Source organism: Ornithodoros turicata, chromosome 1, assembly GCF_037126465.1.
Source record: "Ornithodoros turicata isolate Travis chromosome 1, ASM3712646v1, whole genome shotgun sequence".
In the NCBI taxonomy this organism is placed as follows: Eukaryota; Metazoa; Arthropoda; class Arachnida; order Ixodida; family Argasidae; genus Ornithodoros; species Ornithodoros turicata.
Window position 1 is genome coordinate 125,451,719 of NC_088201.1, and position 12,681 is coordinate 125,464,399.

General features: G+C 44.2%; 1 protein-coding gene across 2 annotated transcripts; it reads right to left on the reverse strand.

Moving 5' to 3' along the window:
- Positions 1-216: 216 nt before the first annotated feature.
- LOC135378576 (thiopurine S-methyltransferase-like) lies at positions 217-12,377 on the reverse strand. 2 transcript variants are annotated; one of them, XM_064611632.1, is made up of 9 exons: positions 12,217-12,376; positions 8,402-8,492; positions 8,261-8,347; positions 6,848-6,977; positions 6,517-6,569; positions 2,747-2,821; positions 565-650; positions 470-514; positions 217-410 (listed from the first exon to the last, which is right to left on the reverse strand). In XM_064611632.1, the coding sequence occupies exons 1-9, from the start codon at positions 12,224-12,226 to the stop codon at positions 310-312; spliced, it is 678 nt and encodes a 225-aa protein (XP_064467702.1). In that variant the 5' UTR covers positions 12,227-12,376; the 3' UTR covers positions 217-309. The 2 variants fall into 2 exon arrangements, with proteins under 2 accessions (XP_064467702.1, XP_064467703.1); XM_064611633.1 differs by lacking the exon at positions 2,747-2,821 and having other exon boundaries at positions 12,217-12,377.
- Between the last annotated feature and the right edge of the window lie 304 nt (positions 12,378-12,681).

Genomic DNA, 12,681 nt, shown 5'->3' on the forward strand with positions numbered 1-12,681 from the left:
ATGTGTACGTCTATCTGCATGGGACCGTGATTGTCAGTATTGTATAGCACAGCAGCTGACCAGTGAGCAGAGAGGCTTTGTAGCTTTCCAGTGGCAGTAGCCGATTTCTTGTCATTTGCCATCGTTCAAGTGTCACTTCAATATAGATCATATTCTGTCTACATTCTATAGCAATGCAAGAATAATTGACACTCTAACTCGTTGCAGAATGCGGACTCTGCGTATCAGAACTCCGTAGTCAGCGAGGACCACTGATTATATTTGTGGAAGACATCCATGTTGTGTAGCATTTATGAAGTATCGTGGTGTTCACACAGGTGTGATGAGCCACCTGACCTCGTATCTGGGCGTTATTATGTAGCAGGGGTTTTCTAACGGAGCATGTGAAATCTTCTCAGTCTTGCAATCACCTAAAAACCAAATGATAGATATGAAAACGCGTATGAAATACGAGGTGAATGGCACTCACCGAAAAGCTTTTGCACCACATCATCCGGTGTGTGCACGGGAAAACCTGCGACAAGGGCACTTTGAGAATTTTCTACGATGTTCGTTTTCTCTTACCAGAGTAGGTTTCATCCTGATGTATGCAGGAAACTAAAAGGTAGCGACATGTGGGAGCCATCAGGGACTTGACGATCGTTGCATACCTGAATGGTGATGTGCAAATTTTAACACATTTTTTATAGCTTTTTCGTGTGAAGGAAAAATTGAGATGAGCAACTGGTGTCGCCTCCTCAAAAGTTAGCATTACTTCTGTAGCTGCACTCCCTTTCCTAATTCAAGACGATACATCCAGCCACCAATCGGCGGTAGGTTTTACAGAAACATCTCTTGAGTTATGCTTGAGCATGAGCAATGTGAGGGTGTTCCTCCACAATAATACTTTTGTGGTTAATATTGTGACGCGGAATCATAATTGTCACTGCTATCCTGGGTCACGTGCATATTTTGGATGTGGCAGCTAGCTTGTTAGAATAAACCCTTCATTTATCTGCCTGACGTTTTGGTACAGGTATTGTCTCTTCTGCCGCTCGTCTATGCAAATATTTCTACCAAAGCATAGGTGCCGAGCAACGCATTACAAAGTATTGCATTACAGGTAATTCATTGGATTTTCGGATTGAGCAATGCTAATACATTACATTTTAGGAACAGGGAACGTGTAATGTAATCTCATTACAGTTTGACGAGTAATGCTTCAGGGCATTACTGGTTACTTAGATCGAATGTTCTGGCGCATGTCTAAAGCCAATAGTTAAAAATTGTACCGTGTCGAGCTAATAAAGATAAAGCGAGTAGTGTATGTCGGTTATAACTTAATATCGTGGGGAAGGCTGACAGACAAGGAGCGAGACCTAATGGGCGTCTACCGCAGGAGGCCGCTGTAAATAGGGAAGGTTAACAGAAAGGCCGTTAGAGAGACACTGACGTGACTTGCCCGAGTATTTCGTTCGCGTCACCCTCCTGCGTTCCCCTGCGGAGGCACGGAAAATCTCTTATTTTCCAACCCTCCTTTAACAATGACCAGGAGGACAACCAAGCGCGGGGTATTCTCCAGTAGGCGAACGCGTGGCTAGATGGTGTCATCACCCCTTTTCTATTCTAACGCTTTTCGCATGATGGGGAATGAAAAAATAATAATAATACGGTTGCAAATAACAGGTGAGCTGCTGGTTTTCTTGTACTAAGTACCAACTACTTCTGTGCTGCAGTAAACTTTACTGCATATACAAAAGGTCGTTTACATTTTTTTTACACATTTTTCACACATTTACATTTTTACACGTTCAACGCTCACTAAGACTTTTGCTTTTTATAAATACAATGGCAAATTTGAAAAGAACCAGACTACGTGAGGTTTTCCAAGTATTCGTCGTGTAATCCCCCGTCGTGTACAAATAATTTCTCCACCTCTGTACGAGTGCTTCTGATTAGTTTCTCTTTCTTTCCTTTAATTTTTTTTTTTTTTTTTTTTTTTTTTGCGAGTACAGAACGCAGTCTCGCAGAACTCAGGTTGGAGACCTGCATAGACCCCCCTTTCCCACCTCTCTCCTTCCGTATATTCCCTACTTCTGTCTCTCCTTCCTCACGTTGAAAGGGCGTAGAAGGAAGGCTCTGTTATGAGCCTGGCTTAGGTAATTTTGCTCAATCATACTCCACAAAAATATCAAAACCCAGTGCCGGGCAACATTAAAAAGACAACAATAAAACAGACGACACGGCACAGCACTGACTTTTTAATGTTTCGCTTTAATGCTCGAAGCTTCGTAACGCGGGATCGGATACCCTTTTCGCATACATGTGTAGTAGACATAAATGAATATTTAGAACGTTAGCTCTTCCAAACTTCGGAAATGGTTTCACAGCGCCCCCCCCCCCCCCTTTCCCCCTTTTAATCCATTCTGCGTTCATCGCCACCACAAAGCTCCGCCTTTTTCTTTTTTTTTTCTCTGCGCGTTCAATTTTCGTGTTCGTCTCGACGCCCGACTAACGAAAGAAAATTGATGTCGGCGATGCATAGGATATCCAAAAGATCATTCTGTGTCGGTTCTACTGGGTTCGGTTTTGTTTCCTGGACAGGCGAGCACTGTTTCTGAGCTGTCCTATCTTGACGACACAGGGCCGAAAGGGATAATGTGCGTCTGTAGACCATCTAGGAAAACCACCACGGGAACTTTCTCGTCTTTCGAGAAATGATAGCTTGGATCGACCAGGAGGTGTTATTCCTCACTGCAGGCCTTACTTCAATTGAGAATCAGGCGGTATTGCAACCAAGGCTCCGCGGTCCCATATGATGTCCACGGGGCCAACATGGCACCTGCAATACATGCAAAAGTTAACATGAGCTGATGAAATATGGCAGCCATTGAAAAAAGGCTCGTCAGCGGTGGGATTTGAACCACCCATCTCTTGATCGCCGGTCCAGCGCCTTGACCTATTCGACCACGCTGGCATCTGCTTTCCGACGACTAGCTTAGGAGCATGCATTACTTTCCAGGCATAGGTATGTTCCTAGTTGTACGATTCTTTGTGTTACAGTAATCGCGGAGGTATCTTTTTTTACAAATGTCTTAGCAGGCGGGCAATGAAATATTTGAGAGTGGTTAATTGAAACTGGATAAACGGGCACATGTCTCTTGCCGGTATCAAAGACTCTGTCACCATGAGAATAATGCGAGAAGACCAGCATTCACCCGTTGCACCGTTTGTAAATAAAACGGCAACGGAAGTGACTGTTTGGAGCTTCCTGTTTTCCTTCCCCCGAATCGGCTAAATACGAATACAGGACCGTACAGGACCTCCTGCCGGCAGTTTCTGGTCATATGCACTTTTGTTAAGCATACGTGAGGATATCTGTTCCTGTAAAGTGTAGTCAAGTACAGTGAAAAGCTCTGAAATTGTGCATTCCACATGAAACCTCTTTTGACCGCTCACCTCTCTGTCTGTCAATTGCCAGTGTAATAACATTTTCTGTGCTTTAACATGTTATTTGCAATTTGTAAGCTTTGTTTCGTAATTGCTAATTTGTATGTGGAATATTTCCAGGCCGAATCATACATGCTGCCACGGGCGAGACAAGGATGACGAGGAGGACGAGAAGGAATGATGCCACCGGTGATGTCATTCAGGGTACAAGAGTGACCGCGCTTCAATCGGGTCCAGGAGGGTTCCGCATTTCTTTTAATTTATTGTTTATGTCCCAGTTCTCCTTGCATAGCGAACGATATTTCTCTAAACCATTCAGCGGGCTGCACCGTAAAGACGTCAAAGGGACTCATGAGACCAGTTGAGGGCATTGCCACCGTTGCGCACGGTCGCGATTTGTAAAATCTAATTCAATGATATTTATCCATCTGTCAAATGAATCACTTCGATGTGCATTTTCATAGGCAGGTTGTAGGGGCTTGGGATAAAAGTAAAGGTACTGACAGAAACACGGTGTCGAACCGCAAAATTACGGGTTCGGTTCAGGTTCGGGTTGCTTAGATTTCGTTCCGGTTCAGTTCCGATCGGGCCGCACCGAAACTCGAACGGGTTCGCAAACCGGTTCGAGAACCGGGTCAACGCTTCCGTTGTATAAATCTGTCATAAAACTGCTTTTATCAGGAAATGCGTGCTATTAGCGTACTGCTGTTGTTTGCATTGACGTGTTTAGTGGCCTGGTGCTCCCTTTAGCGAGACAAAAGACAAATGGATGAACGCCTGCAAATAGCGTCCAGGCTGATGAAGCGGTGTAGCCCTGCTACTGTATATTTCTAAAATCGCTTGTTTCACACGCACAGTGCAAATAAGATACACTTAAAGGAAACCAAATAAGATACACAGCATTTTACATAGACGACGGTACTGAACCGACACACTGCTTTCGCAGTGTGACTGTGATCTGAAACCGTACTGAACCATGTCGAAAATACGTCCGCCAGGCTTCCTCTGTCCGCGCTCACAGCAATATACCAGTTAATCAGCTGCAGAGGTCACAACGCAATTGCGCTACCAGTAATGAGGACTACATTCATGTTTCAAACCACGACCAATCATACACGCACCGTCCTCCTTATCAACTTCTAATGTTTCTGACTTGTTTAATTTTTACTGCTCACGTGTAAAGGGAAATGTTGAAATGTTGGGCGCTTGCTTAACCACGTATTCATCAATCAGCCTTTCAGAAAATGCAGCAGTTGCTAGCTGAGGACGGCCGCGTCGATTGCTTCGAATTCATGTTCGAATTCTGCGTTTGACAAGCGTCCGCGAGGCGCCTCCTTTTTGTAGAACAGACATCGGAGCGCGAACGTGGTGCGCTAGCGGCGACGTGTTAAAAAAGACTCTGAATGCATATTTACTATATATTCTTTTTTTTACTGCTACGGGAAAACTTGTGAAATCCATGGTAATGAGACCAGTGTATCCTCGTTCGGGGATTGAGAGGCACTTAAACACTTACGCTGACTTTTTTATATCCGAACCGTTTCGTTGTGAACTGGTTACCGCTGTTATTTTTCCGGGTTTTCTGGCTTTCGGGTTCAACAGTGTCCTAAAAATTTCGGTTCGGGTTCGGTTCTGGCAAAAATAATGGTTCGGGTTCGGTTCGACACCCTGGACTGAAGTGCTTTCTGTGCTGCTTCAAGCCTATTGGGTAGGGAAGAGCTCCGCTCTCAGCAGCTGGTCTTCGTGGCGTCGGGCGATAAGTCCTTCGGGGCCTGCAGCTTCGTCTAGCTGCATGCGCCAGCTTTTTACTCCAGACGTCCTACATTGTACGGGCAATGTAAAGGGTAAATGAAACGAAATGAAATCTAGGCCCGTGCAGGTTCCTTGGTGTAGTACCATTTTTTAAAACTAAAAGAGCCCGGCAAACCTACCCTACCAGCATTCCCTTTCGTAGCGTTACTACCATCTACTGCACAAATTTGACAACCTTTCTAGGGACACCTGAATAAATTTCAATGACATTCCAAAATTTGCATTTACATTCAATCAGCAATGAAGCATCTGATAGCGACATAAGTTGCACATAAGGTCCTCTAGTTTGCTGATTGGAGTAAGGTGGGCCAGGATGAGACAGAAATTCTCAATTGAACATGAAAGTTTTATTCTTCGTGTTTTTGAAAAAAAAAAAAAAACATTGCCATAGACGCATTTTGAGGGGTCTAGAGCTTCTGATCTACAAATGGTCAAGGGATGTAGCCGGAATAAATGCACAGAGAATAAAAAAGTAAAAAATGCAGATTGTCTCATCTTGCCCCAACCCACGGGCTTCACTTTGTCTGCTTGGATTGCGAAAACTAATTTCTATTGTTCATTACCACCAGCTTACACTACGCGGAGTCTCGTCCAACACGAGACACCGCGTAGAGCAAGATGAGACACGCCGTGGTAATGAAGTATAGAAATTAGCTTTTGCAGTCCAAGCAGACAAAGAAACGCCCGTGGGCCCCAAAACCAGCCGCATGAGGCCACCGCCCACATGATGTGCAATAAAATAACACGAAAAACAGTGCTATGTTGCTCCACCGTTCTTTGCAAAGAAGGCACAGCCACTCTGATGTGTCGCACGCTTTTGCGTGCATTTCTGCTTTGCTGGAATTATCGTAGGAAATTATGGATAATCCTGTGTGACATGCAAAAGAGAAATCTCTCAGGAACAAGCATGAGGCCACCTAACAGGTATAACTTATATGTTTCTAAACTGCATGAAATTTAAATTACGTTAATTTTAAATTAACTTAAATAGCCGCGTCTTGCCCCGCGCATACCATTCAATGCATTAATTTTTCTGTTCAACACAGGATAACCAAGAGTGCCCATATTTTGCATATATCTAGATGAATGAATAAAGAAAGAGGATGCGAGCTTACATTGACAGAATAAGCCTGCGAAACGTGCAATATAGCGGGCATGTAGGGGCCACGTATGAGTAAAGTTTCAACCGCATGGAGCAACGCGTCGCCGAGACAGGCGGCGTCGAGCATGAAATGCCGCGTCTTAACCCACCTTACCCTAAATTTTGTTGCTTACCTGTTGAAATCAAAAATACTACAACAAAATATTCGCAACCGCTTGTCGGGTGTCTGTAGAAGGAAAAATATGTTGGCAATTAGATGTGTGACAAGGGCCCGGTTTGACCAACGCCGATTAACATTTTGAACCGACATCAACAGTCCCTTAACTTGAATTTAACGCTGAGCTCTCGTTTATTAAAAGGGCTTATTGTCACTGAAACAGTCATCTCGTCACTAGCTAGCGTTCGTAAAACAGAATTTAGCAACGAAGCTTTAGCAACCCTTCATCTCGGTTCACAGTTAACCAGCGTTGGTGAAACCGCGCCAAACATACACTTCTTCTCTACCTGTAATATTCTGCATCCCAGGTTGGGACATGTAGATGTTTCCATTGGCATGCCCCATTCTGAGAAGAACTCGCGTCCAGTAGTTTCCACATATTCCACTCCCACGACATTGTAACCTTGGTCGAAGAACCTTTTCAATTGAATATTATTTTACATCGTACTGGTTAGAACACGTTGGTGTGCATGCGTTATGTACGTATGTGTACAGGGTGTACCAGAAACGTGTCACTGAATTATAAGAAAAAATCTGCGCCACCAAGAATCGGCATTACTGGCATAATGTAAACAGTGGTAAATCGGTGGTAAACGGCATTACTAGCATAATGTAAAAACCCCGAGACTACGGAACACGAAGGGACAGACACAAACACGAAGTCTTGAGACTTCGTGTTTGTGTCTGTCCCTTCGTGTTCCCTAGTCCCGGGGTTTTTCATCTTCACCAGCTCGCTTGCTTCTTAGCCATTTTTTCATTGGCATTACTAGGTTTTTACCACCTCCTGGTATGAATGGCGAGAGGCATAAGTTTTATTATGTATTTTTTGCGAACTGAACTCTAAAATTTGCCAAGTAAAAGTCACTTTTTACCTCACCATTGTGAAGAGCGTGGCGAACTTGCTGAAATTCATCATAATTGACAAGGACATTCAGGAGCCATCCCATACAACAAAATATCCGAACATCATGCTTATCGGAGCTGCCAGAACACCGCTGGACTACTTTTTAAGCGCAATCGTTGTCAATCCGACGAAAGAATATTGCAGACTCAGCGACACTGAGTGATAGTGGAAAAGGTGACAGTTCTTGAGATTGGGAGAGGGAACACATGGTCCCAGTGGGTTTGCAACCTGCTTTCGTCGGACTGAAAGCGATTGCGCTCCCAAAGTCCTCGAGCGCTATGCTCTGAGTGCCCCGAAAGCATGATGTTCAATATCCTTGTCAATCTCTGGCGTGAATGTGAGTAAATTCCCCATTGGTGGGGGTGAAAAAGTAACCCTTACTTTGCAAATTTCCAAGTTCAGTTCACAAAAATTTACATAAGAAAACTTACGTCGATGACATCAGGAGGACATCTCTTAAGAACAAATGCCGTTGACCGCATGATTCTAGGTGGCATAGTTTTGTTTTATTATTATAATTCAATGACACGTTTTCTGGGACACCCTATATTGATGTCCCTTTCATGAGGACATCATTTCGAGAAAGTCTGGATTGCTCCCTTTTAAATTGTTAAATTCGCAAGGCAGGCATGCATATTTAATGTGAAGCTAATGACTGGCTTCGGTTCATTCTATTTTCTTGGTAGGTTTCACTTTCAGCCAGTGTGTTAAATCTACAAAAATGACACATCGTATGATTGGTAATCACTGTAACATGCGGACGAACAATTTAGACAACACCCTCAAAGCTCTTTACCATTTAAGTTCGGTGGCTTTCCCACAGAGTGGTACAAATGCAGTTCCTCTGTGGTCCAGTAGGCGGTGAGACAATTGATCCAAGAACCTGCGTGATCTCCAATTTGCCCTTCAGATTATACGGATAGACTGAGTTACTAACGGATGAGGAGTACTATTATGCCAGGGTGTGTCTTTAGTTGCCCAGCGGTGCGACCAGTAGCTCCAGGAAGGATCTTTTTCGCACATTACCACTGGAATATTAGAAGGATTAGAAGCAAGATTAATAAAAAGAAAGGTAATATTACAGCTTCAGATAACAGCCTATGTATGAATAGAAAGTGGCATTCACCTGAGGACACAATTAATGTATGCGACAACTTGCCTATTTTTGTATCTTTTACGTAGCCTACCAATGTGCCTAAGAGGCAATGTGACATATGAGCTCTGTGTACTGCACACGTACGTCTAACATAAACAAAAATAAGTATTATGACGACGACGAAGTCGCGGGCAAAAAGCGGGCATGACGCCCGTGCACGAATGTCGGCACAGTTTCCTGCGAAGGCGGCCGACAGCGACTGTCGTGACGTTGCCCGCCTGAGCGTGGCCAATTACGACAAGCTCTTTCATGGCCACAACCACAACAACACGAGCACAACGGCCGGGCAGAGAAAGGGAGGACCCAAGTAACAAACAAAGGTTGGGCCAAGCTTTGCAATAGTTAGGCTGGCCTACCTGGCCTTGGTTGGTACATCATCGGCCAACAAGCTTGTTCTTCGTTATCTTTGAGATCTTCCAGATCTGTTCCCTGGCCACTGACTTGCCAAGCACTGGCCAGCCCACATTGTGCCAAGCTTGTGCCAAGCACAAGATACATACCAAAGCATTCCTGCGGCGTCGGTCATGTTCATACTCCACTGTCTCGCGGCGTAAGGTAACGATTTATCATACTCTGTTTATTGCTCGTATATCCCACAGCAGACAGTGAGCACGGCGTCTTAAAGCACAAAACTTTCCCACAACGGACACTATGCACGGCGTTTCAAAGTGAAAAAAAAAAAAAAAAGTAAAAGCTCGCAACATGCCCGAGCCCAATCGGACCAAACAGCTCACAAAGAAAAGCAATTGCATTTATATGTATTGGCATCGAAGCGGAAGTCCAGTCACATGGACTGACTCCCATATAACTGTCTCAATAAACTAGGACTAAAACTAGAACTAGTGCAATGCCAACTCCTGCCTGTGAAATAACATCACATTAAGGATTTTGTGGACCTAACTTTTTCACCAGTGTACCCCCTACAGTGGGTGCCCTTGCGATTTCAGCTTTGAGTCGGTAATATGTTAAGCTGTTAATGACGTAACTACAATAATGACCCAGTCTCCCATTTCTTACAACACCCCTCTGTGCTTGGGATTCTGGATAAACCATTGAGTCCTCGTATCATGGGCGTTCCCAGGATATTTTTCAGGTGCTGGGAGGGCAAAGCGTGCAATCCCCCCCCCCCCTCCACACACACATATCTGTCCCTCGAGACGTACGCTGCGGACTATGCGGATGCTGAGAGGGTCATATTATTATGCCATGTGAGAATAATCATGACGACCTATGACTGAAGAGCGCACTATTTTTACAAGTGACCTTGGAGCTCCACAGTGGCCACCGCCCCCTTGCCCCCTCTCGGTACCACCTTGTGACTCACTTCGCCCTCAACTGACGCCACTGCATTCCTCATCTGTGTTCTTGCCTTCGTTAGTCATAATCCATTTACTTCCGCGTGGAAATATGAAGCTCAGGAGAAACCCCAAAGTGGACGAGACCATAGTGATGTCATATTGGGTTGGTCAATCACATACAAATAAAGAGCATAACGTGCAAGGCTTCACAGGGGGCTGCAAGAATGGTTTAACACGTTTTGCCAGAAGTCCTTTCTTTTTCTTTTTTTCTTGCAGTGTGCAGTTGAACAGAAAGTATAAAGTGCGTTTTGTGTAATCCTCGTTAGTGCTTACAGTATATCCTGTCACCTTGTAGTGCAACTGTGAACTATTTTCTCAGTAACCATCGCTTGTGATTCCCGCTTATGACAATCTGATATGCGACAACTGGTGCTCATTGTTACCTCACTGCAGTGCAATAAACTTCTTGCAGAAGCCTTTTGCGTTTGCTTTGCACTGTTTCGTTGTTGCATGTAGAAAATCAAAATATCCCCTGAACTAAGTAACGTTAAAAGTGCATTGTAAGTACACAGCACGGCATTTGGTGACGCGTTCCTACACCACTTAGATCAATTTCGTTTTGCGATGATGACATTTTTCCAAAAGCGCAGGATCCCAGGGTACGAGATACATGTGATGTCATTTTTCCGCAAGATTGGTGCAGTTAAGCGGTAAACGTCCATACTCAGTTGCCTCGCGACGTAAACCATCAATTATCATTATTATGGACGGCCGTCCATTTTTATTTTGAAAACACGCTGGCGCAATGCGACTCCCGTAGAACTTAGAATCCACGTGGTATTGCAGCTTCCCTTACGTCTTCTTGACAGGAAACTGCAAACCTCCTCCTGCGTACTATGTCATTCCGCTGCCCCCGCTTAGGAGGGTTCTGAATATACAGGAAGTTCATATTTATCCGTTAAAATATTTTATGAAACAAAATAGGTAGAATAGATAGAAACAGATATATAAAATACATAGAAACAGATGCCGTCTTTCAGGTGTTCGCATAGTCGCTTCGAAGTCTCTAAATGGTGCAGCCACAGTCCCTCATATACGTAATGCCCAAGGATCAGATGTCGCCGCTAAGTTATCATGCGTTGGCATGCTATGAATTGATCCCTGGTGAAGAGAGGCACGGTCATTGGCACGAAAGTTTCCACGCTGTTCGTTGATAGCACTTCATAATCAGTATCCGTATCTATGCCCCTTGAAAACGTCTGGCGTATAATAGGCAGGGGTACTCTCACATGTAGATCAAAGGAATCAGATGAGAAAGCATATTTGACGTCTTGCTTGGATGCCTCAAGTAATCGTAGAGCTCCATCAATTACAACACGACATGTTTACCGAATAGCTCACACAGGTAGTGTAGAACTCCGTACATCTCGTCAAGCTTAATGCATTTTTTCAAGTTAGAAATCCCGAAAAAGTCGCACAACAGACCAATTTTCTCGAAGCCGCCGTACAAAACTACAGCCATTGCAGCCTGCTGAACTACCCGTTGCGAACAGTTCAACCGCTGGGTGGCACCGAAGGCAAAGCGTCGAGCTGCCCCTGGCGAAGTGCACGGCGACTATATATAAAGAGATGATAAAGACTAAAAGACTATAAGACTAAAATGAAGAAACGGCATCTATGCTGCTCTCATACCCCCCTCTCTCTCACTATGGCACTGATTTCTGTGCTGTTCGGCACTGATTTACTGACTGTAATTTAAATATATATATATATATATATATGATTACAATTTGATCGTGCACTCCCAGCCGGGAACAGCTGTTTCGCTCTTCGGCCGCGCCGAGCCGAGCTTCGGCTATTTTTCCTTTGTACATATATATATATATAAATCTAACGAAAAAACAAACAAAAACTAACGGATAAAAATGGACACCCTGTACGGTGTAGTTGGTTGTGCCAATAAAACATGTGCTGTGCAACGATAGTTTTCACTGTGTTGTCTCTCTCCTTGTGTCGCTTCCGTCATTTTGTGGTAAATAGGCTATATTTATACATCTTTTAGCACTCTTCCTGAAACGAAAATGAAAAAGAAGGCAGGTGAAAGAAAAGAGAAGCGTAGCTGCTGTTGAAAAACAGCCGTGGGATTTCTAGCGCGTCGCGTATTTTCATTGCGAGTTTTTGTCAGTGCAAGCTAAACAGTGCACGAATAAAAGTTTCCGAATTGTGTTGACATCTCACACCAGGTCCATCTCAGAATAACTATTCGAACACATGATTCATGAGACAGATGAGACGTACCTTTCTTCATCCTGCCTACGGACGAAGCGACCACTTGGATAAATGCAGGCAGACTTTGAATCCACTCAAAGAAAATATTCCCTATCAGTTACAGGAGTCCACTTTTATTGTGTTGTCAAAGCAGCTGCACTACTGCTATCAACTGCCTATTCTGGCAGTTTGCGACAGTCTGGATAGAACGATATACACAGAACCTGTTATCAGGCCAGACGTGGGCCGAAGAGCATGAGGAGGAAAACAAAGAAGATAACCCAAAGCGATGTAGAATACATAGTTAGGCTATTTTATCATTTACCCAGCCTCAAGTTCACTGCGCCGCGACGCACTGCGAGCAAAAGCCGCCAAGTGATTGGCGATCAAAGCCATTACCTCGGAGCAGGTACGGAAGGCTTTGTGGCGATATTCATTTCGAACGTGACTTAATGCAATGTATTTTGCAAACCACGTTAGACTACACTGAAGTAA